The sequence below is a fragment of the Neofelis nebulosa genome, chromosome 17 (genome assembly GCF_028018385.1).
Source record: "Neofelis nebulosa isolate mNeoNeb1 chromosome 17, mNeoNeb1.pri, whole genome shotgun sequence".
NCBI lineage: Eukaryota > Metazoa > Chordata > Mammalia > Carnivora > Felidae > Neofelis > Neofelis nebulosa.
In genome coordinates this window covers 15,423,475-15,449,637 of record NC_080798.1, presented here as the reverse complement: position 1 = coordinate 15,449,637, position 26,163 = coordinate 15,423,475, and the positions used below count along the sequence as shown (strand labels likewise).

At 57.6% G+C, this 26,163-nt stretch overlaps 2 protein-coding genes and 2 long non-coding RNA genes across 9 annotated transcripts; 2 read left to right on the top strand and 2 right to left on the bottom strand.

Annotated features, from left to right (window-relative positions):
* Positions 1-768: 768 nt before the first annotated feature.
* On the bottom strand, positions 769-7,744 carry RINL (Ras and Rab interactor like). 2 transcript variants are annotated; one of them, XM_058707727.1, is made up of 12 exons: positions 7,482-7,744; positions 5,655-5,743; positions 5,275-5,434; positions 3,845-3,947; positions 3,507-3,579; positions 3,358-3,422; positions 2,951-3,100; positions 2,440-2,859; positions 1,769-2,062; positions 1,378-1,509; positions 1,060-1,229; positions 769-977 (listed from the first exon to the last, which is right to left on the bottom strand). In XM_058707727.1, exons 2-12 carry the CDS (start codon positions 5,702-5,704, stop codon positions 918-920), a joined length of 1,677 nt encoding a protein of 558 aa, XP_058563710.1. In that variant the 5' UTR covers positions 5,705-5,743; positions 7,482-7,744; the 3' UTR covers positions 769-917. The 2 variants fall into 2 exon arrangements, with proteins under 2 accessions (XP_058563710.1, XP_058563709.1); XM_058707726.1 differs by having other exon boundaries at positions 5,655-5,920; positions 7,482-7,743.
* On the top strand, positions 3,010-5,053 carry LOC131499625 (uncharacterized). The gene is made up of 2 exons (XR_009255982.1): positions 3,010-3,121; positions 3,741-5,053. It is a non-coding gene; the product is annotated as an uncharacterized LOC131499625 (long non-coding RNA).
* Positions 7,745-7,831: 87 nt separating the features above from the next.
* SIRT2 (sirtuin 2) lies at positions 7,832-25,959 on the bottom strand. Of its 5 annotated transcripts, XM_058707731.1 has the most exons (17): positions 25,819-25,938; positions 24,885-24,948; positions 22,255-22,306; positions 21,892-21,940; positions 21,549-21,662; positions 18,782-18,823; positions 18,517-18,623; positions 18,358-18,414; positions 17,792-17,860; positions 13,260-13,389; positions 11,410-11,469; positions 11,080-11,135; positions 10,798-10,874; positions 10,656-10,707; positions 8,902-8,972; positions 8,713-8,779; positions 7,832-8,593 (listed from the first exon to the last, which is right to left on the bottom strand). In XM_058707731.1, the coding sequence occupies exons 1-17, from the start codon at positions 25,832-25,834 to the stop codon at positions 8,435-8,437; spliced, it is 1,242 nt and encodes a 413-aa protein (XP_058563714.1). In that variant the 5' UTR covers positions 25,835-25,938; the 3' UTR covers positions 7,832-8,434. The 5 variants fall into 5 exon arrangements, with proteins under 5 accessions (XP_058563714.1, XP_058563711.1, XP_058563715.1 ...); XM_058707728.1 differs by lacking the exon at positions 24,885-24,948 and having other exon boundaries at positions 22,255-22,319; positions 25,815-25,959; XM_058707732.1 differs by lacking the exon at positions 22,255-22,306 and having other exon boundaries at positions 24,902-24,948; positions 25,819-25,935.
* LOC131499626 (uncharacterized) lies at positions 11,075-14,404 on the top strand. The gene is made up of 2 exons (XR_009255983.1): positions 11,075-11,183; positions 14,012-14,404. It is a non-coding gene; the product is annotated as an uncharacterized LOC131499626 (long non-coding RNA).
* Positions 25,960-26,163: the final 204 nt, after the last annotated feature.

The window sequence follows — 26,163 nt, the reverse complement described above, 5'->3', positions numbered from 1 at the left end:
AAAAAACCACAAATGTATTATCTTGCAGTTCTTTTTTTTTTTTTTTTTTTTCAATGTTTTTAATTTATTTTTGGGACAGAGAGAGACAGAGCATGAACGGGGGAGGGGCAGAGAGAGAGGGAGACACAGAATCGGAAACAGGCTCCAGGCTCCGAGCCATCAGCCCAGAGCCTGACGCGGGGCTCGAACTCACGGACCGCGAGATCGTGACCTGGCTGAAGTCGGACGCTTAACCGACTGCGCCACCCAGGCGCCCCTTATCTTGCAGTTCTAAAGGTCAGGAGTCCAAAACGGGTCTTAGGGCCTAAATCAAAGGCCGAATTCTTTCTGGAGGTTCCAGGGGGAAATCCATTCCCCGTCCTTTTCAGCTTCTAGACAAGTCTTTGGCTCCTGGCCACATCACTCTGATCTCTGCTTACAAAATCACATCTCCTTCTCTGACTCTGAGCCTCCCACCTCCCTCCTAAGAGGACTCCTGTGATGTTACCGGTCCACCAGGATGATCCAGAATAATCTCCCCATGTCAAGATCATTCATTTGGTCACATATGTCAGGTCCCTTAGACCATGTAAGGTAACATATTCACAGATTTGGGGGATCAGGAGGTGGATGTCTTGGGGGGGGGCATTATTCTGCCTGCCGCAGGGAGGGTCAAGCCAGAGGAGGTACAGTTTTACACAGGGTGTCTGGGAGAGCCTCCCCGAGAAGGTGACAGCCACCTAAAGACCCGAAGGAACGGAGGGACGGAGCGATATAAATACTAGAGAATGGAGTAGCCAATGCAAAGGCCCAGAGGTGGGTCTGTTCCGGGGAACCTCGCCGCCTCCTGGCACCTAAACCAACAGGGGTCAGAAGTCGGTGCTGTCCTGGCGCCTCCGGAATCTTGCCTGAGGAACAGGAGGATGTGGGACCCCTTATCATAGTCCGTCTCTGGGCACAGTGTCTCTTGCCCATGGCTCCTCAAAGGGCAGTTGGACCTGTGGGGAGAGGCAGGAGCCTGGGTCAGAAGGGCAGTGGGTCCAGCGGTCCCCTCCACCCGCAGTCCGGAGGGGCGATCACCTGGGCTCCGCGGTCCTGTCTGTCCTGTCTGTGCAGTGTTCGCCGGCTGTGCCACTGGCGCAGGGAGGCGCGGGCCTCAGAGCTGAGCCCCTGGGGAGCGCGGCCCACATCGGGCTGGTAGTGAGCAATGTGGTGCAGCGCCCCAAACCACGTGGTCAGGTAGTACCCGGCTAGGGGCAGGAAGGGGTGGTCAGCGCAGCTCTGGGGCTACGCTGGTGGCCCGAGGTCCCCCTGCAGTTTAACCCTTGCTGCAGGGCGAGGCTGTTTGGCCCCAGGCCGCCCCCTGTGGGGTCCCGGCGTTCCGGGGTGGGGGCTCACCTTCTCCCCGCAGCTCGTCCGGATCCAAGAGCTCCATAAGAAACTCCACGTCCAGCTGCGTCTCCCCAATGTGCGGACTCCAGATCAGTTCTTCCGTCAGCGCGGGCAGGAAGGCGTCGGCCCCCAGGGGCTCTGGCGGAGCAGGACGGTCTCCGAGGTGGATGGCGGGCGTGCAGACCCCTCCGTCCGATCCCCAGAACACGAGTGCGGGCTGCCCTTCCACCTCGCTGGGCCGGCAAACGCCTCTCGGCGGATCCCCAGGCCCGCGTAGGCGGCCCCTGCTAGAGCGGGTCACCCTCTCCCCTCGACGGGCACACTGGCGCGTCCCACCGCGCCTCCCCGATCCTCCAGCCACCGCACATCCGGATAGACGCGGGTAAACCTTCTTTACCTTGGTCCTTGCCCTGAGCCAGGCCCGCGTAAACGTCACTGCACACCTCCAGCAGCAGCGCCACCTTGCGGCGTGGGGCGCAGGCGGCGTGGAGGTGCTCCAGGCGCGCGTGGATGCGGCTCCGCAGGGCGGGGGCGGGGCCCTGTCCCTCAGGCCCCGCCCCCGCCCGCAGGGCTGTTTGTCGCTGCCGCAGTCGCCGCAGCTCCCGGGCTCGCAGCGTCCGGAGTCGCGTCCACAGGGCGGGCTTCAGGGGCTCCAGCACCGCCCGGCACAGGGCGGCCTCCAACGCGGCGCCTGTGAGGGGTTGAGGTCGGTGAGCGAAGGGCCGCCAGGCTGACCCACGTCCACCCTCTCGCTCCACTTGACCGTACCCTCCGCGCCCCGGCCCCCCCCCCCCCCAGCCCTCCCTGGCTGCTGGACGCCCACAAGTGTAGACATGGGTGGGAACACGTGTGCAAGAGGGAGCCTGGGTGTGGAGTATGGCTGTCGCCCATGTGAGAGATGTTCCCGTAGGGAGGGAAAAGCGCGTGAGTGGAAAAGCAAACAGGTGCACACGGATGGAGAGAAAGACGTTGGGTGTGAAACACACACGTAGGGCCCGGAGATGGCAAATGAGAACCCGAGTGGGTCGGGGCATTGGCCATAAATTCCCTCCCAGTCCTCCTTATTACCAAGATCCTCCTCCTTCTGGGGGACCCCAGGCCCCCGGCTCCCAAAGACAGCCCTGACGTCGGGGTCCTTTGACAAGTGATCCTGGAGGTCGGTAAGGAGGTGCCGCACATCCTGAAGCAGCTCTGTGGCTGGGTCCCCGGGCCTGTGGGGGCCTCCAGCATTTGAGGTGAGGCGGGCTCGAAGGCCCTGGAACTGCCTGCCCACGTAGTTGCCCCGGGCCCTGGCCAGAGCCTGGATGTGATGGGTGAGAACATCGTCAGGTCCTTTCTCTTCATCTTTGTAGCTGTCCTCGTCCTCATCCTCGTCCTCCTTCTCTTTCTCCTCCACCAGGCTGGCTAGGGTTGGCCCAGGATGGTATCCTTCTGGGCTGAGCGGGCCTTCGACCCAGGAGACCCGGTGAGGGGCAGGGTTCCTGGGGGCTGGATGTGAGGAGAGGGTCGGGTCCCGCAGAACAGCGGCAATAGCTCCCTCATCCTCCAAGGGCCCAGGGCCCTGCCCCACCCAGCTAACCTGAACTGTGTCTTTCTGCAGTCCCTGAAGGTGTCTCTGCGGTGATCTGCTCCAAACCCCACCCTCCGTGGGTCTCCAGGTACAGCTTGTTCACCACCGAGAGCACCTTCTCCGAGATGTTGAGTTGGACGCTGCTGGTCTGTGGAAGACCTGGGAGCCAGCACAACCGAGGTGTCCCAGATGTCCCAGGTGCCAGCCCTGGTTCCTTCAGGGTACCAGGAGAATTAATTCCCAGCCTCATTACTGAAGGAGCAGAGGCTTCGTCCCTGGTCCTTTGTCACTCAGGCCCAGGAGTCGAGCCTCCCACAGCTCTCTCAGACCCCCATTCTATCTTCCCTCAAACACAGAAGTCTGGTTCCTGAAGTGCCATCCTTCTGGACCAAGGAGCCTGGGAGGTGGCCTCTCACCTGTTTGTTGGTCTCCTGGCCTTAGAGTGGGAGGGGGCAAGAGCAGTGTTCTGGGCAAAACATCCCTGAGAAAAGATAATGGGGAGCTGCAGTGGGTGGGATGCCTTAGAGATGGATCCCCCTTAGCCCTTTTGACGGGTAACCTGTACCTGCTGGCTGATAGGAAAGCCAGGAGATGGGGCAGGTCCGGCATACAGAGGTTAGAGTATTCCAGAGAAACACCTGAGGGTTGGGGGCAACAAAGGGCAAGGAAGAAGAGTTGAAGGGTGGCAGCCTCATCTTCCCTGGGACTCTCTCTTCCTCAGTTCTGCAGTCCCCCAACAGCCCTTCAAAACAGGGAAATTTCTACCCCTTGAAGTCCCCATCTTTTCCTGTGTCTTTAGGCTTGCATCCCACTTATGCCACCAAATAGGATTTGGGAGATTATTTTGGAAGCAAAGCTCACCAAATTTGCTGTGGACTGGAAACTCAGGAGTAGGCTCCTTACCTCCAGGAAGCTTCTGGATCTGGTAGGTGCAGACTTCTCCTGGTGAAGCTCCTGTCCTCAACACCAGGACCTGGCTGGAGTTGTGTCCTGTGACCAGGAAACTCTGGTTCGGGGGTGGGGGTGGAGGCAAAGGTCATCTTGGAGAGGATTTGTGCAGATGTCTGTTACTTTTGCCTGCCCGGCATCCCATTTCCCTTATGTTGGGTTCCACACGCCAAATTTCCTTTAGAGAAACCCACTTCCTCCCTTAGTGCCCGTGGGTGGGACTAACTCTGTCCAAGCCCTAGGGGTGGTCTGTGACCTGACCTAGCCAATAGGATGACAGTGCTTTCTAACCACTGTGATTGGTTCAGAGATGGGCATGTGAATCAGGCCCAGCCAATGGAAATCTTCCACGAGGTTTTTGCTGGAGCTCTTTGGCACAAGGACTCTTTTCACACTGGGATTGCTAAGCTTGTGAGATGTGGCCCTGAGCTGGGGACAGCCATCTCTGCCACCACAAGGAGGGAGCCCCCTCGAGAAGGAAGCTGTGTAGACCCTAGTTGCCTTATCCTAATCCGTTCCCTATCCCTTGCAGAACTGCAGGGTTGTGAGGGCCTCATCTGCCCAGCCGTAGAAGATGGATAATGACGTAGGTGGTGTTTCTCACCTCGGGTTTTATAACTCCCAGGGGAGCTTTAAACAATGTATTGCTACCCGGGCCCCCTTCCATATGTTTTGAATCAATTGTGAAGGCTTTTGGTTTTCCTGTTTCTTTTAACCGGCACTTCCTTTCTCGTCTTCCTCCTGCCTGGAGCTCACACACGTGCTTGGACCCGGGGCAGCCACTGGGCTTCCATGGAGGAAGTCCAAGAGAATTGCAAAAGCTGGCCTTGATGTCACTCGAGCTGCTAAACTAGAGCCTGCAGCTGCCTTTCTGGTACAAAGAGCAGTGCCTATTTGCCTAAGCTACTGTGTGGATCGAGTGTTTGTTCCTTGAAACCCCAAACGGTCGGCTTTCCCCACAGTTTAAAGCAAAGCCAAGGGGCGCCTGGGTGGCTCAGTTGGTTGAGCGGCCGACTTCGGCTCGGGTCACAATCTCACGGTTTGTGAGTTCGAGCCCGCGTCGGCCTCTGGGCTGACGGCTCTCTCTGCCCCTCCTCCACTCATGCTCTCTCTCTGTCTCAGAAATAAGTAAGCATTAAAAAAAAAAATTTTAAGCAAAGCCAAGACATGGGATGAAGAGAACTTTATAAGTCGTCTAATGCTCAGGATCCAGACATGGCTGAAATTCCCTTTCTTCCGGGGTTTTCAGCCCACTTACTTTTCAGTAAGTGGCCTTTTTTGGTTTTCCCGGTTTGTGCTGTTTGTCACCAGCAAGCAGCGGAGTCCTGACTGACCCACGGTGTCATGGGGAGGGTCAGAGAGGGTCCCCGGCTGTGAGTACTCACCCCCGGTGGCCACAGCTCAAGAAGGGCTCCCGCATCCTGAGTAGCCAGCTCTGGGATCTGCCACACACCCCGTGTCCTCTGCAGGCGAAGGAGTGGCTCTGGGGTCCCAAGGACCCCTAAGGGGGCCTCACCTGCTCCATTCACCTGTGGTGGAACCATCCTGGGACATGCAGGAACCATCCTGGGACAAGGACGTCCAGGAGACCAGAGGTTAGAGGTGGGCAGTTGGACACTAAGGTGGGGTCCAAGGTGCAGGAAGGGGCAGCCCAGGGGCGAGATGAGATTCAGGGTCCTATGGGGGGGTGTGGGCATTGGATGGCTGGAAGGGCCTTCTGAATCCGGGGGCAGGCGTTGGAGACCCCAGCCCCCGCAGCTCTCACCTCTCCCCATCGATGAGGCCTGCAGAGGCCTTGTCCTCCGGCTGGGCCATCCTCAGGATGCGGGAGGCCAGCAAGCCATGGTCTGGCCTCTGGCAGGGAGGAAGGTAAAGTTCAAGGCTGCTCCAATCCAGGGGTAATATTCACGATATAGCAGAGACCCTGACCGATCAGAATGGGCCCAAGGCCCCTCGCTGTGCCAGGTGTCAGTTCTTCAGCAGCTGGCTGGTGGGGAGATGTGGGGATCCCAGAAGGAAGGCCCGTGTGTCCTGGGGGGGAGGGGACAAGGGGAGGACCCAAACCGACAGCTATTTACCAAGTGGTGCAGAAACACTTCAGATTTTGACAACCGGTGCTGCCATAATACAGACGCGGACCAGTTGAGTAACAACCCCATGTCTGGACAAGTGCTCCGCCCATGGTAGGCACTCTGTAAACGTGCCATCATGTTACAGACGTCCTCTCTTCCTCCCTTCCCAGACCACAGAAGGGCTCTCGGATATTCCCGCCCCCACCAACATTTTACTGTGAAAGTTTTCAAACGTTCTGAAAAAAGGAGAGAATTTTACAGGGAACATCCATATACTCACTACCTAGATTTTATTGTAACCACTTTGCTTTTTGCTTTGTAACACATCTGTCCCCTCTATCCCCTGGACCTCAACTCTTAATTTTTAAAAAAGGTTTTTTCTGGGCGCCTGGGTGGCTCAGCTGGTTAAGCGTCCAACTTCGGCTCGGGTCATGATCTCATGGTCCATGGGTTCGAGCCCCGCATGGGGCTCTGTGCTGACAACTCAGAGCCCGGAGCCTGCTTCGGATTCTGTGTCTCTCTGTATCTCTGCCCCTCCCCCACGCATGCTCTGTCTCTCTCCATCTCTGAAAAATGAATAAATGTTTAAAAAAAAATTTTTTTTAAAGATTTTTTAAGTGGGCTCCATGCCCAACATGGGGTTTGAACTCACAGCCCTGAGATCAAGAGTCGTATGCTCTATGGCTGGGCCAGCCAGGTGCCCCTATCAGGCCTCAACTCTTTTTTTTTTTTTTTTATAATTTTTTTTTAATGTTTTATTTTATTTTTGAGACAGAGAGAGACAGAGCATGAACGGGGAGTGGGCAGAGAGAGAGGGAAACGTAGAATCCGAAGCAGGCTCCAGGCTCTGAGCTGTCAGCACAGAGCCCGACGCGGGCTCAAACTCACGGACCGTGAGGTCACGACCTGAGCCGAAGTCGGACGCTCAACCGACAGCCACCCAGGAGCCCCTGGGCCTCAACTCTTAAAGCCAATACACAATCCTAGCTACAGTGGGTTATGACTCAAGGTGGGCATTTTTGAGTATTTTCCCTGCGGCAGTCCCAGGAGTGAGACATCTGCGGCCATTCATCTGTGCACCCAACAAACACTTAAGAAGTACAGGCCCAGACTGGGGTGCCAGCCCCGGGGGGAAGGTGATAGACAGGACGGGCCCCTGCTCTCAGGGTCTTCCATTCTTGCTTGAGGTGGTATAGGAGGCGGGTAATAAATAGCCTGCTGACCAGAAACCCAGGGTTTGGGGAAGGGTGGGGACAGTGAGCAGGTGCTCAGTCCAGGGGAGAGCAGGCAGGAGGGGTAGGGGCAGGGAGGCAGATGCTCGCCTGGGTCCCACAGAGGAGAAGACGTGGAGGAGGAGGAGGAGGAGGACGGAGAGGGGGAGGGGGAGGAGGAGGGGGAGGGGGAGGAAGGGGAGGAGGCCGGTGGCGCTGGCCAGGGCGGCATGGGGGCAGCAACCTGATACCGAAGGGAGGCAGTGGGGGGTGACAACGGCCAGCTGCTCGGTCCCTGGGGACCCCTACCTGTTCTTCGAGGGGAGGCCTGGAGTAGCAGGAAGTGAAAGTGTTCCTCACAGAGAGAGGAAGCTGAGCGGGTGGGGGAAGAGGCGGGGCTGGGGGGGGGGTATCTGAAACCAACCTTCCCCTCTTTTGGGGGCTCAGACCTTAGGTGACTAGGCTTTGGAGGAAGGGACTCTGGCCGTCTGGGGGCCCACGGGGAAGAGCCACCGGGCTGTCACAGGCCCCGGAGTCCCGTCAACACCCTCTGCTGTTTCTCGTAAGAGCCTGCAGGTGTTCTAGTCTCCATGCCACCCGCCCTCCGGCTGCTTCCCTGTGTGCCCGCAGAAAGGAACTGGGAGGCTGGAGAGCTGATCGTTAGTTGTTTTTGTTTTTAATTTGTCTCCAATAAGCAACATTATCTGCCTCTCCCCGCATGGGAAGTGGGTCCCAAGGGAAGGGGACCGGCACCCGCTTCGGGCGTCGGAGGCACAGACCACGGAGGCCTTCAGGCTCAGCTCCCCCCACTGAGTGGGAGTGATGTTTGAGGGGCCCGCCCAGGGTAGGTTGGACTGGCCCTACTTGGCCACAGGCCCCGAGGAGCAGTGGAGGGCATGGGGAGCCCTGGGAGCCCTGGGAGCCCTGGGAGCCCTGGGGCCCTGGGCGGAATAGTTAGGAGTTTAGAGGCGGCCCTGGCCCGGGGAGCAGTTAGAGATGAGGGGAAGTTGACCCTCGGCCCTGCGGGTGGTTAGAGACCGCGGGCTGTTACAGCCGGGCTGCCCAGGCCTCGGCCCCTGGGAGGTGTTAGAGATCTGCCAGGGTCAGGGGGCTGGGAACCCAGTTTTGAGAGGAAGTGGTTAAGAGACTGGGACGAGGTTCTGAGCTCCCCAGATGAGAGCCACAAGTTAGAGGGGGCCAGGGCTGGCTGGGGCTCTGCTGTCCCAGATTTGCCGGGCATCCTTCCCCGGGGGACGTGGCTGTCACTGGGGTTTCTCTCCCTCCGAGGTTCTGGCCTCCTCCTTGTCAGGAGGTGGGGACTTCCTGGGCGAAGTTGAAGGGTTGGGGTTAGGGCTCCCCGACCCCGCCTGCTGGGCATCTATGCTGGCATGCTCCTTCCGGACGAGGTCCTCCAGCTCCTTCTGTGGGGGGCAAAGTTCACCGAGGTCAGAGGTCACCATGCATCCTGGCGTCAGAGAACCTGCGGGGCAGGGGACTAGGGACTGGGCTCAGGGTGGGCCGAGGTGGCCCAACTCCTTACCTTCCATCCAAGGAGGTCAGCAAGGGCCAGGCAGCCCTGGTCACAGTCACCCAGCCAGGCCACGTCCCTGTGAGTGGTACAGTCAGAGCTCCCAGGCTTGTCCCAGGCCCCTGCCCGCTCTTCCCAGTCCATGTATCTTCACACCCTCCCTCTCACCTTGGCCCTGACCCTCACAGGCCCAGGACTCACCGGTAGGCCTTCTTGGAGTCGAAGTCCATGCCTCCTCCCAGGCCCATCATCATCCCCAGGAAAGGGTCAGTCTGTGGGGGCGGGGGGGGGGGCGCGGAGCTCAGAGCACAGACCCTGGAGCCAGGTGGCCTGAGTTTGTTCCCTGCTCTGTGACTTTGTTCAAGTGACTTGGCCTCTCTGAACCTCAGTTTCCTTATCTGTAGAGTAGGGGCAACTACCAAACCACTCCTAGCCCTGGACTGTCGGCGGGTTAATACTTAGAAAGTACTTAGGGGGCGTCTGGCTGGCTCAGTCGGTAGAGCACGCCACTGTCTTTTATTTTTTGATGTTCATTTATTTTTGAAGGAGAGATACAGCACAAGCAGGGGGGCGGCAGGGAGAGAGGGAGGCACAGAATCTGAAACAGGCTCCAGGCTCTAAGCTGTCAGCATAGAGCCAGACGTGGGGCTCAAACCCAGGAACTGTGAGATCATGACCTGAGCTGAAGTTGGACGCTTAACCGACTGAGCCACCCAGGCACCCCTAGAGCACACGACTCTTTTTTTTTAAATTTTTTTTCAACGTTTTTTATTTTTTATTTTTGGGACAGAGAGAGACAGAGCTGAACGGGGGAGGGGCAGAGAGAGAGGGAGACACAGAATCGGAAACAGGCTCCAGGCTCCGAGCCATCAGCCCAGAGCCTGACGCGGGGCTCGAACTCACGGACCACGAGATCGTGACCTGGCTGAAGTCGGACGCTTAACCGACTGCGCCACCCAGGCGCCCCTGAGCACACGACTCTTAATCTCAGGGTCATGAGTTCAAGCCCCATGTTGGGTGTGGAGCCGGCTTAAGATAAAAATTAAAAAAAATTTTTTTTTTCACATTTATTTACTTTTGAGAGACAGAGAAAGACAGAGTGTGAGTAGGGGAGGGGCAGAGAGAGGGAGACACAGAATCCAAAGCAGGCTCCAGGCGGGGCGCCTGGGTGGCTCAGTCGGTTGAGCGTCCGACTTCAGCTCAGGTCACGATCTCACGGTTCGTGAGTTCGAGCCCCGCGTCGGGCTCTGGGCTGATGGCTCAAAGCCCGGAGCCTGCTTCTGATCCTGTGTCTCCCTCTCTCTCTGCCCCTCCCCCATTCATGCTCTGTCTCTCTCTGTCTCAAAAATAAATAAACATTAAAAAAACAAAAAACAAAAAACAAAGCAGGCTCCAGGCTCCGAGCTGTCAGCACAGAGCCCGACGCAGGGCTCGAACTCACAAACCGTGAGATCATAACCTGAGCCGAAGTCGGACGCATAACTGACTGGGCCACCCAGGCGCCCCAAGATAAAATTTTTAAAGATAAAAATAAATACAAAAAGGAAAGTGCTTAGGACAGCATCTGGCACATGGCATGTTTGGCCTGTTGGAGGAAGCAGCCCTCCCCAGGGATGAGGGAGGGAGGCCACCTCAGGAAAAGAGCCAAAAGAGGGAGGGGGCGCCTCCCGACCAACTCGCCCTGACTCTTCACTTGCAGGAGGCACAGAGCTCCTGTTCTGGCTCGGGTTGCTCTGAGTTGGGGTCTGTCACTTGGTTCAGAAGAGTCCCGAGCGACCCAGGGGCCTGTAGAATCTCCGAGTCGAGGTGGCCTGGCCTCTGACCCTCCGGGTTCTGGAATCCCTGGCCTGAGCTGAGGGGTCCCAGGTCTCCAGGAAGGCAGCGAAAGGGAAAGTGGGACCCGGGTGGGGAGGGGGAGGGGAGAGAGGGGGGGGCTCCAATAAGAGCCAACTCACCTGCCCGGTCTTCTCCTTGTTGATGAGCAGGCGTGGGGTAGACAGGGGTGCCCTGGGGGGTGGCGAGCCGAGTGGTAAGGACCTGTCCCGGCTCCCCGCCTCCTCCCCAGAGGCCCCCCCGCGGTCCCCACTCCCAACCTACTTGCCGATGAGGGATGCAAAGGGCTGCACCTGCAGCGAGGTGCCCATGATGAGGAGAAGGTCCACCTTCAGGAAGTCCTATGAAGCGGGGGGGGGGGGGGGGGGCGGGGGGGGCGGGGGGGCCGGTGAGGGTTCCTGAGGCTCAACCGACTGAGGCTGCGCCGCCTCCCCCTGCTTCCCACCCGCAGCTAGTTGGGGAAGCCACCTGCCCCTGGGGAACGCCCGGCTGCCCCTGTTTCGGGGGAGCGGGGAGCGTGGGGCGGGCGGGGGATGGGGCACTTACTGACTGCATGCAGGAGAAGAACCTCGCCGGGAGGTTCTCACCGAAGAACACGATGTCTGAGGCAGAGTTGGATGGACACACAGACACAGACACAGAAAGAGAAGGTGAAATGGGAGGCAGAGACAGTCACATGGAGAGAGAGAGAGAGAGAGAGAGAGAGAGAGAGAGAGAGAGAACAGGCAGGAGCAGGAGGCAGACCCAAGGGCAGCGGGGGCAGGAGCTATGGAACCCCTTCTCCGTGGGGGCAGATTCAGGGCACTGGTCAGGGACAGAGGGTGGCCAGGGGTGGGGTGGACGGGGCTCGTGGTGGGGGCGGGGGGCGGGTCTCACCAGGCTTCACCACGCTGTGACATTTCTCACACTTGGGAGTCACCTCGGAGAAGATCTTCTCTGGGCGTGGGGAAGGGGAAGGGAGAGGACGACGTGAGCCACTCCGGGCCCCGGGTGTGGGGCTGCAGCCTGCCTGCCTCCTTCGTGGTCAGCACACAAGCCCCAGACCCTGGGGGGCCTCCGGGGTGTCTGCCCTGCTCCCCTCTTAGAGAGCCGCCCCCACCTCCCCCAACCCCAGGATTCCCGGGGTGTCTCCCGGCACCAGGCTACAGCTATTGAATTAAGAATAAACACAAGAACAGATGAACGAGCAGAAACCTGTCCTCAGAAGGGGCAAAGGATCCCGCCCACCCCCACCTGGGCGAAAAAGCTCTCTGGGTGGGTCTGGGAGGGGAGCCCTATTTTCTCCTGGGTGAGAGGCCTAGTGCATCCCAGGCCTGGTGCCAGAGAGGCAGGAATATGCAGATGACCCTGGGGTGGGGACACTTCCTTAGGCCCAGCTGCTTCCTGTCCCCTGGCTCTGTGACAGCCACCTCCACACACACACACACACACACACACACACACACACACACACACACCAGCCTTATGACAACCACGCTCCTTACTGCTTATTGATTAAGGACGCTGGGACGCGCTGGGACACGCTGTCACAGGCAATCCACAGAGCCCTAGCTGATTTGTCCCACTATTGGTTCCTTCCTTCGACACGTATTGACAGAGCACTGTTTTACTGCCTGTCATTTTCTGAGGGATGTCGGCACTGACAGCAGGAGATTGTGCGGGCGGCGCGTGGGCCACTGCCGCCAGCGACACGGGACGGGGTCGCGTGCGTCCCCCGCCCCCCCCCACCCCCCCCACCCCCCCGCGCGCCAGAGCTATTCAAGAATCGTCGCCCCAGGGGTGGTCAGCTGGCGTTTTAGCAGAAAGGCCACACTCCGGAGGCCCCGCTACAAATGCTGCAGCTGTCCCGTCTCACACGGACACCAGGGGCTTTGTGAAACCAGCATAAAGAGTGTCACAAATGGCTTTCCCTGGGTGAAATGCGTGACTTCTCAGCCGCACAATGGATGTCAGGCAAAGGCTCTCACTGGCATTCGAGAAATGTGGACCGGCCGAATTTTTTGCCGCCCCCCCCCTTTTTTTTTTTTTTTTTTGACACGCTGCCCTTCCACGAACAGGGACTCGGACTTTAGCAAGCCCCGTAGCCTGCGCCTCTAGGGCCAGCCCTCCGCCTTCATCCCTGACCGAGCCTCACACTCCATGGAATCTGCTTGCCCTGTGCCTCTAGCACAGGGCTGTCCAACGTGGTGGTCGCGGCCCTGGCTTTTAACGTCTCAGCTCATAAAAACGACAAGAAAGGTGAAAAATTCAGTTCCGTGGTCACCTTGGCTGCCATACTGGAGAGCGCAGATCGGGAATATTTCCCTCCTTTCACTCTCAGAAAGTTCTACCAGACGGTTCTGCTCTTTGCGGAATGTAGCTGCGTTTGCCTCCAGGAGCCCCTCGTGTACGGTCAGATCAGAGCCCCTCAAAGGGCAAAGAGCGAGGGTGTCATGACCGCAGAGAACAGACCAACTGGTGGCCTCTGTGCCAACGCGCATCTGTGCGGGTGGCTGAATTCGGTCCGGAGCTTGCTTCCGTTATAGCCTGCTTGTGAGCTGGCGCTGGGAGCGATGAAACCCCGCTGCCCCCTCCCATCTTGGGGGGCGGCCACTGTCTGCTAAGAAGAGCCACAGGGCAGGACAGAACGGGTGCCCGGGGGGGGGGGGGGGGCGGGGGGCGTGGAGGCCCCGTCGGCGGCTGCTCGGCAGGGGGCCTGCCCTCGAGGAGAGCCCGGGGCGCCTCACCTTTCATCCAGCTTAGCGTGTACTCCCGTCGGCAGAGGGCGCTGGTGCAGTGTGACGTGTAGAAGGTGCCGTGGGCCTCCACCAGGTCCTCGGGCTCCAGCCCCGCCACCCGCTCCAGGGTGTCTATGTTCTGCAGGGAGAGGAGGCAGCGGGAAGAGGCTCAGCAAGGAGACACAACCCTCCGGGGCAGCAGGCGGAGCGGGGCGTTGCCAGGAGAAGCCCGCAAGGGGCGGGGTGTGCCCGTAAACTCCTCCGGCCGCCCCGGTAGTGCCACTGAAAGTGTCGAAGTCGCAGATGACTCAAGGTGGGGCCCAAACTCCTCTGTCTGTGAGCCCAGGCCCACGGCCACCGTCAGCCCGCATGGGGTTCTTCTGCACACTCAGACACCTCTCCTAACGTCTTTCCGGAAATTTGTTTCGTCAGGGCCGCACAGCGTTAGTGCCACCTGCCAGAAATTTGTCGAAACTAAGGTACAAACCTACAATGCCTCCGTTGTAAATAGAGCCCCCTCAGATGTGGCATCCTTGTGCAGTGCGCAACCTGCACAGCTGTATGTGGCAGGCCTGGCCAAGCAGCAACATAGATAAAGGAATCAGGAGGATTTATTTGGTTCTTTGCCATCACTGTCTTCCTACTTAGCAGTCGGCTTTCTCGCCGGGGGCTGTTTCGGAGATGTCATATTAACTTGCGTTCTTTTAAGACACAGGTATTCTCCGTGTCAGATCAAGCAAGGCTATTCTTCTCTTCCACAGAGACATATGTGCTCTCATTTTGCTTCGAGCACGCAGCCCCTTGGGAGCAGCTTTTGTTTGCCCGCGAGGAATGCTGTAGAGGCAGGTGGTGACACAGCACACCCGCAGACGCCACACAGAGACGGCCGGTCACGTGCGGCCCGCAGCTGAGACTCCGCGAGCAGCCAAAAGGATTCTCTTTCAAGGGCAGACGGCCCCAGCCGCTCTCTCTGCTCCCTGCCAGCGATCAGCCTGTTCCCCAAATGCACAGACAAGAGCCACTGTTCCCAGACTCTCTGCAGCCTGTCCCCTCCCCCTGCATTAGTTTTGCCTTTGTTACTTGACTCAGTCTACTGCCTCGCTCGCTCGTGAGCCAGCAGTGTGCGTGCAAATAAAGGGCCTGTAAAAGAACTACTTAAATGCCTCTGTTATTCTCTCAGGCCACTTTTGATAGAGAAACCACAAACAAGAAAACAATGAGGCTGACCTGTATGTTCCGATATTGGAATGATCTCTCCAAGATGTTAAAAGGCACAGAAGAACAAAGGCTATGGGAAAACTATATATGAATGTGTCTATTTGTTTGCCTACGTATGGATTTTTTTTTTTTTTTTTGAGAGAGAGAGAGGGAGCAGGGGAGGGGCAGAGAGAGGGAGAGAGAGAATCCCAAGCAGGCTCCACACTGCCAGCGTAGAGCACGACACGGGGCTCGAACCCACGAACCGTGAGATCGTGACCCGAGCCGAAGTCGGACGCTTAACCGACTGAGCCACGCAGGCGCCTCTGAAGTCTGGATTTTCATCTGGAATCTCTTGCTTTTTAAACTTTGGCTCACTTTTTGTTTCAAAACACCGTGTCCCCCCTGATGGACACGAAGGCAATGGCAGCTTTGAAAAAGCTGGGGCGCCTGGCTGGCTCAGCTGGTGGAGCGTGCAAGTCTTGATCTCGGGGTTGTGAGTTCGAGTTCTCACGCTGGGTGTAGAGATTACTTAAAAATAAAATTGAAAGAAAGAAACAAACAAACAGAAAAAGAAAGGAAGGAAGAAAAAGAAAGGAAGAGAAAGAAAGAAAGAAAGAAAAAGAAAGAAAGAAAAGAAAAGAAAAGAAAAGAAGAGAAAAGAAAAGAAAGAAGTGGCTATGGAAGGGTCTTCCACACAAGAAGCTGAAGAAAGCCAAGTACAAGCCCTGTGTGGAGTGTAGGTGCCACGTATATATTTAAAGGACCAGAAGCTGCCTTGCTGTGGCGCTCCCAGTGTTTTGAGCGAACAGGGCGAGCGTTCTCATGTTTGAACGGATCCTTGTATCTTGAGATAAAAATAGCGTCATGCGGAGCTCCAAAAACGCTGTGTCATCGCAATTCAGAAAGAAGTGAAGACAATGTGTTCCAGAAAACTGGGTCAGTGACTCAAAAAGCGGCCGAGGTTGACGGAGAGGGTGACAAGTGTGAAAGGCAAAGAATGGTTTCGTGACACATGAGAGGGGAACATGGTTCTCCACGTTTATCTGTTTTCTGTAATAGGCCCTTCTGGAGCGGCAGGTGCAGTCAAATCCGTGCACGAAATACCGCGAGTAGGGGAGAACCGCCTGCGCCTTCCCCCGGACCCCGGCACGGATTTATGCCGGTTTCCACGCACACACAGCCTGCAGTCCGCTTGCTTCCCAGGGAGGGCTCACGGGGTTCTGCCTCAGGCACAGCCGGGCAGTGAGCGCTCAGGGCGGCCTGCCGGCTCCACCTTCAAAACAGATTGGTAACCCGCACACTTCTCCCCTCCTTGGCCCCCACCCTGGGCCAGCCTCCATATTCTCCTGCTTGGACCGTCGCAGCAGCTTCCTCCCTGGTCTGTCCCCTATATGCAGCCGGAGGGACACCTGGCTCAGGTCACGTCCCCTGTCCTGCGGCACCGTCCTACTCAGCGGCGTAAAGGACAAAGCCCTTCCTGCGGCCCCAAGATCCCCCGCGGTCTGTCCCTGTCACCTCACTGAGCTCGCCTCCTCCATTCTCTACTGCCGTCCTCTCTGCTCATTCAGATCCAGCGTCTCGAACACGCCGAATACAGTCTCACCTCAGGACCTTTGCCCTGGCTGTTCCCTTCGGCTGGAACACACTCTCCCCTCCAGGTCTTTGTCTAAATGGCCCCTTCTCAGTGAGGCCTTCCCTGACACCTTGTTGACAAGATGTCCTCCTTATCCATCTTGCCCAGTGTCTCTCTCCCCACATGAGATAAGCAGCTCTGGGGGGGCGGGGATGTCGCTGCCAGCAGGGCCTGGCACGGGGCCTGTGCTCTGTAAACACTCGTGGCGGAAGAGGACTACGAGGGCCGTGCTGCAGATTTCAGGAAATCGTGCCCGGAAGGCACTGGGCTTCGAGTGAGCGTTTTGTATCATGTGTGAGCCATGTCCCGTGGATAAAACTGACTCTGGGAAGAGAGGTCGGGTTTTTGCTGAGCCAGGGTAGGGGGGGGTGGTGTCCTCCTGGAAGGAGGCGGCTGTCCCTTCCCCGGCTGCCACCACCAGCCCTGGGCAGCTAGGCAGGAGTGCCTGACCCCATCTGAGAAATCTGGACTTAAAAATTCATCCTCCCCCTGGTGGCAGCCTCGCAGGCTGCAGGCTCCACGCAGCCAGGTGCGGGGAGAAGTATTAGGACTCCCGTTCACGCTCACGTATTCTCTCTCTCTTTTATAATTTTGGGTTCTGAGGTCTCACGTAGAGCGTGATATCACTGCTACATTACGTAATGTATTAAAAATAATTGTTTTTTAAAAAATTTTTTTTTTTAACGTTTATTTATTTTTGAGACAGAGAGAGACAGAGCATGAATGGGGGAGGGGCAGAGAGAGAGGGAGACACAGAATCGGAAGCAGGCTCCAGGCTCTGAGCCATCAGCCCAGAGCCGGACGCGGGGCTCGAACTCACAGACCGTGAGATCGTGACCTGAGCTGAAGTCGGACGCTTAACCGACTGCGCCACCCAGGCGCCCCAAAAATAATTGTTTTAATGTCTTTATTTTTGAAAGAGAGAGACGGAGGGAAAGCAGACCGGGGAGGGACGGAGAGAGAGGGAGACACAGAATCTAAAGCAGGCCTCAGCACCGAGCCCGACGCAGGGCTGGACGCAGGGCTCAACCCCACGAGCCGGGAGATCATGACCTAAGCCAAAGTCGGATGCTTACCCGCCTGAGCCACCCAGGCGCCCCACATCGAGTAACTTCAATGCGTATTCACAGGCACTCGTAAAACACGTATTCATAAAACGAAGGTAGAGGCGCAGTTTTTACCGTTAGGGGTGCGAGACCCCCAAAACATCTCGCTGACTAGTCCAGAAGCCAACAAGGTGAGCCGTCCTTGCCAGAGAACCCCAGGGCGAGGCCTCGGCTAAGCACCTGACACGCGTGAGCCATGGCCCGTGGCACGTACAACGCCTTAGGGCACATTATTTAAAGGTGCCCCTTCCTAACGGCTCCGTGTCCAGCAGGTGGAAAACGGTCATAATGCACAGATCCGGTTAGACCGAGTCACTCCGCGGCCGGGTGCGGAAACCCCTAACCAAACACGAGATCTACAGTGCCCGTGGCAGCCCCCAGACGTGAGGTCCTGTCTCACTACGCACGGGATGGCTCCCAGAGAAGCTCGCTGTCGCGCCACCACGGACCCGAAGGGTGAAGCTGTCCTGGCCTCTGCTTCACAGAAGGGGAAACCGAGGCTGAGAGGGGGTAAGGGACGCACTGCGGGCCAGGGGGCGGGGCACTGAGGCTCCAGGACCACCCGGCCAGCCCTCCTCCCAGGGACGCCCACGGCCGCCTACCTGCGTGTAGCAGCGCAGAAGCAGCCCTTTCTCCTTCAGCAGGCGGATGAAGTAGTGACAGACGGTCGGCTGCGGGGGAGCAATGGGAACATCGTGATAATGACACAGCACGTTCGGCATGAGCCAGGAACTGTTCTAGGCGCTCTGGCTGTTTTACCTCATGGAACCATCACACGTCGGTCGGGGGTGGGGGGGGGGTGGGCGGGGGGGGGGCACGGACCGGCACCAGCCCCATTTCACAGATGAGGAAACTGAGGCACGGCCTGCAAGATCGCACAGGTGCAGAGTTGGGATCCGTACACAATCGGCCTGGCTCCCGTCTGGGGTCTTACGTGTACTGTTAATTCAGGTAAGCCTTCCAAGAGGTTTCATAGGCTATCATCAGCTTCATTTTACAGATGAGAAAACTGAGGCTCAAGGTCACAAGGGCAGGAAGTGAGCGACCAGGAGTTGGACCCAGGCAGCCTAGAGCCATGCGACATTTGTCTGAGAGGCCCCAGGGGAAGCCTTCCCACGCCTTGCTGTTCCCCCACGCTTTCCTGTCCACCAGGGAAAAGAGAGCTCACCTTGAACTGTCCAGGGTAGAGTTCCTTGGCAAGAGCAAAGAAGGGCTCTGGATGTTTCTGTGGGAGAGAGAACCGGAATCCTGATGGTGAGCTGAGCCCTGCGGTCAGGGGATCCCTTCCCCCCACCATTACAGACGTTCCTCCCCGGGGAACACACACCTTGAAGTAGCCAATCTCAAAGATGGCCTCCGGGTAGGGAAGACGGTATTTCTCCAGGTTGGCATAGAGGCCCGTGGATGGGGAGCGGAAGTCAGGGATGCCCGCGGCTGGGGGGAGGAGGGGCAGGGAGCGATGGGTCAGGGACCTCGGCCCCATCTATACCACATCCTCCTCTGTCAAGGGCCCAGACGTGGCTCCCCCCTAGCCTCTGAAAGGGGGGGGCCCCCAACGTGGGGATGGCTACTGGGGGAAGGGAGGCACTTACACGTGGAGATCCCAGCTCCCACCAAACAGATGACCCTGCGACCTGGAGGAAAGGAGTTTATGCATCATGTGACAGTGTGCTCAGCTCCCCAATGACAACGTCCTAGCCCCCAAGACTGTTTACTCAGTGCCAGGCCCTGGGGCCAACATTTCAGATGCATGGGTGGCCTTCCCAATCACCTCGAGGCAGGGGGAGTTAACGCGCCCATTATACAGATGAGGAAACCAGGGCTCAGGGAGAGCAAGGGTCACACGGTCAACTGAAGGAAGAGCCAGCATGGGGACAAGGAGTCTACGGGTTGAAATTATGCCAACTTAGATTCGAGAAAAGGCCACTCGGAGGGAAGTCTCTCCTTCTGACTAGTTCTAGAGAAAGCGCACGAGATCTTAGTGAGAAGACTGGGGGGCACAGGTGTCCTGGCGAAGAGCTACAGCTTATTGTAAAAAAACCTCTGGCCACACCTCACCTTTTTTTCCCCCTTAACTGTTTGTTTGTTTTTGAGAAAGAGAAAACACAAGCGGGGGAGGGGCAGAGAGCGAGGGAGACACAGAATCCGAAGCAGGCTCCAGGCTCTGAGCTGTCTGCACAGAGCCCGATGGGGGCTCCAACCCGCAAACCGTGAGTTCATGACCTGAGCCGAAGTTGGACACTTAACCAACTGAGCCACCCCGGCGCCCCCACGCCTCACCGTTTGGACACAGTCTTGGATGACCATCTATTTCTAGCATATCATACACATTCTTTCCTGCTCACCAGTGAGGAGGGAGGTGTCTCAGTTCAGATCTCCCGTCTGGGCTTCAGCTTCCTGCTCTGTAAAATGGGCATCCTTACAGTACTGCCTTCACGGGGCCGTCAAGAGAATGAATTCGTTCGTGTAAAGCTTAGATCAGTGCCCGGCACTGAGCAAACACTATATACGTGTTTGCTTTTATTCTTTTGAGTCAATTGTACTTCGTGAGACCCAGGATTTGTACACATGTAGGCACTTTGTTCCGCCATTTTCCCCAGCTTTCAGAAAAGAAGATAGGAAGGGGGGCCTGGGCGGCTCAGTCAGTTGAGCGCCCGACTCTTGATCTCGGTTCAGGTCATGATATCCACTGTTCGTGAGATCAAGCCCCTCATTGGGCTCGGTGCTGACAGCGTGGAGCCTGCCTGGGATTCTCTCTCTCTCTCTCTCTCTCTCTCTCTCTCTCTCTCTCTCTCTCTCATTCTCTCTCTGCTCCTCCCCCTCTCAAGATAAATAAATAAACTCAAAAAAATTATAAAATCAAAAGAAAAGAAAACGGGAAGACACGGTAGGAGTTGAATCATTGCAAAAAATCCTCGGGGCTGTGCAGAAATAGTCCTATCGCCTCGTCAGCTGCTGGCCGGCGGACAGCCCTGCCACGCGGTACCCTGGCACCTGCCCATCGCTGATGGACAGACACAAGTGTGAGGCCCCTGAACCGGCTACCTCCGGCGTGTCCTGTGCAAAAGAGGACGGCAAGGGTGACGAGGCCCTCCGCTCCGGGATGCCCTCGGGCCAGGCACAGCTGGGGCCAGCTGGGGCCACACGGGAGGGAGCACGTGGTCTGGATTCAGGGGGCCTGGGGTCGAGTCCTGACTGCCTCTTGCCAGCTGTGTGACCCTGCAGCCAGTCACGGCCTCTCTGGGCCTCTGCTTCCTGCTCTGTCCAGATCACCCTTGTGATGACCTCACAGGTACAATGTGAAGATCAAATGACAGGGCGCCTATCAAGTGCTTAGCTTGGTTGCTGGCATATGGTGAGGGCTCGGTTAACTGCTGTCCTTCACTGTTGCCCCTCGTAGGCGGCCTTAGAGACAACTGTCCTAAAACCCAGGTGCAGGAGGACGGAAGGAACAAAAGCTTTGTGGCCATTGCCTGTGTTCTCTACGGGGCGCACCCTGGCCAGGAGGAGCCCTGCAGACGGCTGGCCGGCCTGCCCCGGGAGAGGGAGGCTCAGGGCACGAAGCCTGGATGCCTGAGCAGGGAGCAGGCAGCAGCCCGAGGACAGGGAAACGGGAGAAGACGTCCCCAACAAAAGGCTGTTCAGGACCCTCAAAGGGTCGATTGTTCTAGTTGAGGACTGCCGAGGGCCCGGTTTCCCAGACTCTGGTGACCTCAACTTGCGAGAAATATAAATGACACTGACACGGTGACCTGGTAGAGAGGCACCCACGTACCAGCCCTGAAACACGCTTCCTGTAATACTTGTCATAGGGTCCGCAGATCTTGCTCTGTTCCGGGCCCTCTTCCAGGCATTTCCACCTCTGTTGATTTATGGCACCCTAAGGACCCTACGAGGTATTCCTATTGGCATCACCTTCATTCTATCAAACAGGCCCGGCCGATCAGCAATGGATGTGTGACCCGGGTCTGGCCAATCAGAGACATGGAGATGGGTTTTGGGATAGGAGTCTGACCCAACGTGGCCCCAACTCTCTGCTCTTTGGCCTGAACCATTTTGCTCGAACCACTGGAAGAAAGATGCCCTCTTCGGTGGGAGGGGCTAGTCCTGGCCTTCGGGACTGCCAGGTGCCAACATGACCCTGGACGGGGTTATTAAGGTTTCTGACATCATGGAAGCCTCTGAATCCAGCAGTGCTCAGTGCTGGGTTTTAGTGAGAGGGGCAGCACCCTCTTCCCGGTGTAATAAGCCGTGTGCGTTGGGCTCCTCGTGTTACTTGCCAACAAAAGGTGTGAATGGCGAATGGCTCAAGTGGCCGGGGCAAAAGCAAGTCAGGGGCAAAGCAGGCCCGGGTCTTACAGCGCTCGCTCTGCATGTAGCGGGTCACCCCTTCCAGGGTCAGCTCGTCCAGCAGCCGCTCCTTCTGGGTGCCCAGGCCCAGTGTCTGGGAGAAGAAATGCCGCAGGAAGTCCACTGGCCAAAAAGCAGAGAGAGAACAGCAGGGTGGGCGTTCGGTCCGGGTGCTCAGGGGCCCCGCCCCGGGATCCCCCACCCACCCTCCCGCAACCAGGGACCTCGGGCGCTGGCTCCGCACCCATTATGACATACTTTGAACGTCACCTTCGGTGGCGGCCAGGGGCAGAAATGGGATCCCTGCTCGAGGCGGCTCCCCCGGGACCTCGTTCCCGGGGAAGATACTCACTCTCGGCCTCTCCGCCAGCCGCTCCTCCCTCAGTGTCTGAATCTGAGTCCTGGAAGGGGTGGGGGTGGGGTGAGCAGGCCCCAGAAGTGGGGTGAGGGAGGGAGGAGAGGGGAGGGTGGCACCCGGGTCTGGGGGAAAAGCCTCCGGCTGGGAGTGGGCCCAAGGAAGTGAGGTGCGGTGGGGGGCCGGCGTGCGGGCTCTGGGGTGGGCTGCCTGGGCTGGAAACCTGGTCCTGCTACTCCCGAGGAGTGCTCAGCGGCCTGTGCGTTCTCGGCTGTTCTGAGCCTGACGTTCTGTATCTCGGGAATGGAGCTCGGAGGGCACTGCCTCGGAGGGCCACCTGAGATGAAGTGGTTAACCTACGAGAGGTGTTCCAAGCAGCAGCCGGCGGGGTTCCGGCGCCCCTGCAGCCCTCCTCACTCCGGTCTCTCCTGTGAATGATGCCAGTGGAGACGCCTCGGTCCTCACCCTGGGGCCCTGGGCTCTCCTGCTCGAAGCCCCGGACACCACCTTTCCGACACATCCATCTCGTTGTATACTCCTCCCCTCAATCAGGCCCCCAGATGGTGGGTCTGAGACTCTGTCCTGGGTCTTCCCTACTTCCTCTCTCCACCTTTCCTGGGCTAGCTGCCTCATGGCCTTGGCCCGGGCATTGATGATGCTACCTCTTTGTCCCTGGATACGGGGTTCCTGCAGCCTCCTGGATGCCTCCCCCGAAGTGACCCCTGCCCTCTCTTTCCCACCGTGTTCCAAACTGGCCTTAGCATCTCTCCTGAACCTGCTCTTCCTCCTAGGTCCTAGCTCAGTGTGGCTTCTGTCCCCGAGTCTTTGTTTCCTTCTCCTGCCCTCCTGCCATGATGCGTCCCCCTGCCCAGGGCTCCACCTGGGTCCAGCCTGTTCCCCCTCCGGGGTCCCTGTCCTGGCCTCCTCCCTGAGCTCCCAGCCTCAGCCTTCACCTCTGATCTACTCGACGGCCCTCGGGGTGATGGCCTGGCTGTGTCAGGCCACCACCCCCTCGGCTCCAAGGGCCCCTCTTGTTGGCTTCTCCAGTCTAACCGTCCAATCACCCCCGCGTATGGAGTCTGACATGATGTCAGCTCCAAGATGGCAGGGACTTTTCGTGTTCACCGCCGGATGCCCAGCACCAACCAACAACAGGGTCTGGCCCCTGGCAGTTGCTCCAGAACCATCCACCACTGAACGAACGGATACCTGCTGTGCGCAGGGCTGGGTCCTGCAATGGACCTCGCAAAAACCACAGTTCTGACCAACCCATTCTCCTGCTTAAAACCCCTCCGACCAGCCCCTCCGCCATCATTCTCTGCTCTGGTTCCAAGCCTTTTTGAATAGGAACTGCCCTTCCAAACGTATTTACATTTTTTTTTTATTATTATCGCTTTCTAAGATTACATAAGCTTTGCAGAAACTCTGGCCATTAGACAATGTACGACTTGAGGCGCTTGCCGAGGCAATCGAGTTCCCTCACCCACCCCGGGTCAATATAACCACTATTAACAGCAGAATGGCAATCGCTCTAGATTTTTTTCTCTGCCTATAAAACTCACTATTTTTCCAGAAATGGGTCCTACCATAGTACGATGCTGCACCTCGCGGTTTCCGCAGAACAATATATTATAGATCCAGCTCCTCCTTTAAAAAGGCTACATAGTGTTGCATTGTAAGGACGCACTATACTTCATTTAACCCGTCTGCTGACAGCCATTTGGGCTGTTTCCAGTTTTTGGCCTGTCACAGACAATGCTGCAATTTACATCCTCGGATCTCTCTTTCTGGGACTGAGGATCCCTGTTGAACATTAAACCTTTTGCTGTGACAGTGGTTGAGCCCTAGGAACCAGGCGAGGGAGAAGCCCTGGCCTGGCAGGAGGCTTTTACCCCCTCAGCGTGGCCCTGCCCCGCATCTGTCAGGGGCTTTAAGCATTCCAGCTTCGGCGCTGCCCTACATCTGAACAGTGATCTCGCGTCTGTGGGTGGCATGGCATTCTTTCAGCAGCGGACAGTGAGGCTCTGTGGAAGGACTCGAGGGCCCTGCCCCCCGTGTGGGAGCCACTTGGCCTAAGGGGGAGCTGGAGGTGCTGGTGGGGCCTTCAAGCCTCTGTGAGGTGTCCTGTCTACCTCTCCCTGAGGTGTCCGGAAGGCAACGTGCCGGGTGTTGTAGGTTGCAAAGCAGTCCCTGCTCTTCTAGCTGGGGGACAGAGGACAAGTCGCTTAACAGCTCTGCCTCAGACTCCTCATCTGTAAAATGGCCACAATAGGCCTTGCTCCCCCCAGGGATTCTGGGAAGACGAAATGAGATGATGTACACAGAGCACTGAGCAGAGTACCTGGCTGGAATAAGGACTCAATAAATGCTAACCTCGAATATAACAAGCTAACCACTCCCAGCCACCTGACTGCTGACCACATTACACACTTCGTGTCCCCCAGTCTTTGCACAAGCTGTATCCTCTGCGTGGAGTGCCATTTCTCACTCCGCCTAAGAAAATTCTAAGTCACTCTTCGCTCACTGTGATGTGTCTGTATCTCAGTCTGACTCCTAGCCCAGCCTGTGGATTCCTCCTGGGAAGGGACTGGCTGGAATCCCTGTGGCCCCACAAAGTTTACTCTTCCTTGAGCTACTTTCAGAATCACCCTGTAGGGTCATTTTCTAGTCACTTGTCCATGAGATCTGTGAGTTCTGTGATCAAACTGGGTATCTGTCTCTTCCATGCCCAGCATAAATGAAGTTCAGAAAGGACAGGGGTAGGGGGCAAGGAAAGAGAAAAGTTCGGGAGGGCAGGCCTGGAGTTAAGGGGGCACACCCCTCTCTGACAATTCCCAGAATCCACCATTCCCCAGGAGGCTGAACCGGGAGTTGGGGCAAGGGACTGGGGCAGTGAGCTGAGGGCCCTGGGGTAACTGTCTCCCCTCTGCCACCTCCCCCCCCCCCAGTGTGGGGTGCGGGAACAAGTGCATCTCTCTCCTTCCCTCCACCCTTCCCCAAATCTCACCTGAGCCTCCTGCACCTTCCCTGCCTGGGTCTCCAGAGGGTCAGAGGCTGGGGGAGGAGGGGGAGCAGACGTGGTTACAGTGCGGGGCACAGTTAAGGGGGAATGAAGGGCTTCAAAGCAGAAGGGCAGGGGGCAAGAAGACCCACCAACCTAATTATACTGGGGTGGGAAGTGGTGGCAAAAATGGAGCAGAGGGAGGGAAGGGATGGAGGGGGAAGCAGATATTACAGTGGACAGTACTGGCAGGAGAGGTGGTTAGTGAGGGACAAAGAGCCTGGGGCAGGAAGGTTTAGGAGAGGGAGGAGAAAGTAAGGCCTACAGGGCAGGGATGAGGACTTAGGAGAAGTGAGTTAGGAAATAGTGAGTGAGTGAGTGTGTGTGTGTGTGAGCGCGCGCGAATCCAGGGAGGGTTAGGTTTACAAACAGAGGGAAGTTTAAAAAGGAAGACAAGAGATAAGAAGAGATACTCTGACTAGAGACGAATTTAGAAAGGGAGGTGCAGTGGGGATGGTATGTTTAGGGGGGACGCAGGAACTAGAGGGAAGAGATAGGAAGGGACGCCAGGGGTCCCCTAGCACCCTACAGTTCCCCCTAACAACCAGGTACCCTCAGCAACCGGGTCTGCGGCAATCTAAATCCTTAGCAACGAGGGTCCCCAGCAACCAAGGTGCGAGAAACAGGCGATCGTTAGTAACTTGGGGGACTTGGCAAACGGACCCTCAAAATCTCGCGACCCAGAAACCCAACAATCTAGCAGGATGGATCACTTGGCAACGACCTCCCGTACCCCCAATCCCACTCTCCGCCATGTAGTCCCAACCTCCAGCCCCACCATGCCCATTCTCGGGCCCCGGGGCCTGCAGCCCTCAGCCAGGCCCCGGCGCGGCCCGACCCTCCCACCGGGGCCCCCGACTCACGGTCCGGCTCGGCCATGGGCGCGGGGCGGGGGCCCTCGGTGCTGTCACCGACTGCTCTGTCCCGTGACGGCACCGGAAACAGGAGGGGCAGAGACCTGGCAGAGAACTACAACTCCCAGCAACCATCGCGGATGCATACAGGCTTTCACACAACGTCCGGGGAGCGGCTCTTAGGTTAGAAAGACTTGCGGACAGGAGGACTACGAGTCCCAGAGGGCTCCGCGCCGGCAGCCATGTTGGTAAAGGGCGCCCGGAAAATGTGGGAATGGGTAGAGAGTCGCGGTGCATCTGAATACTCTGATTGGTCATGGTGTGGTAAGGGGGCGGGGCGCGTACTCTTTACCT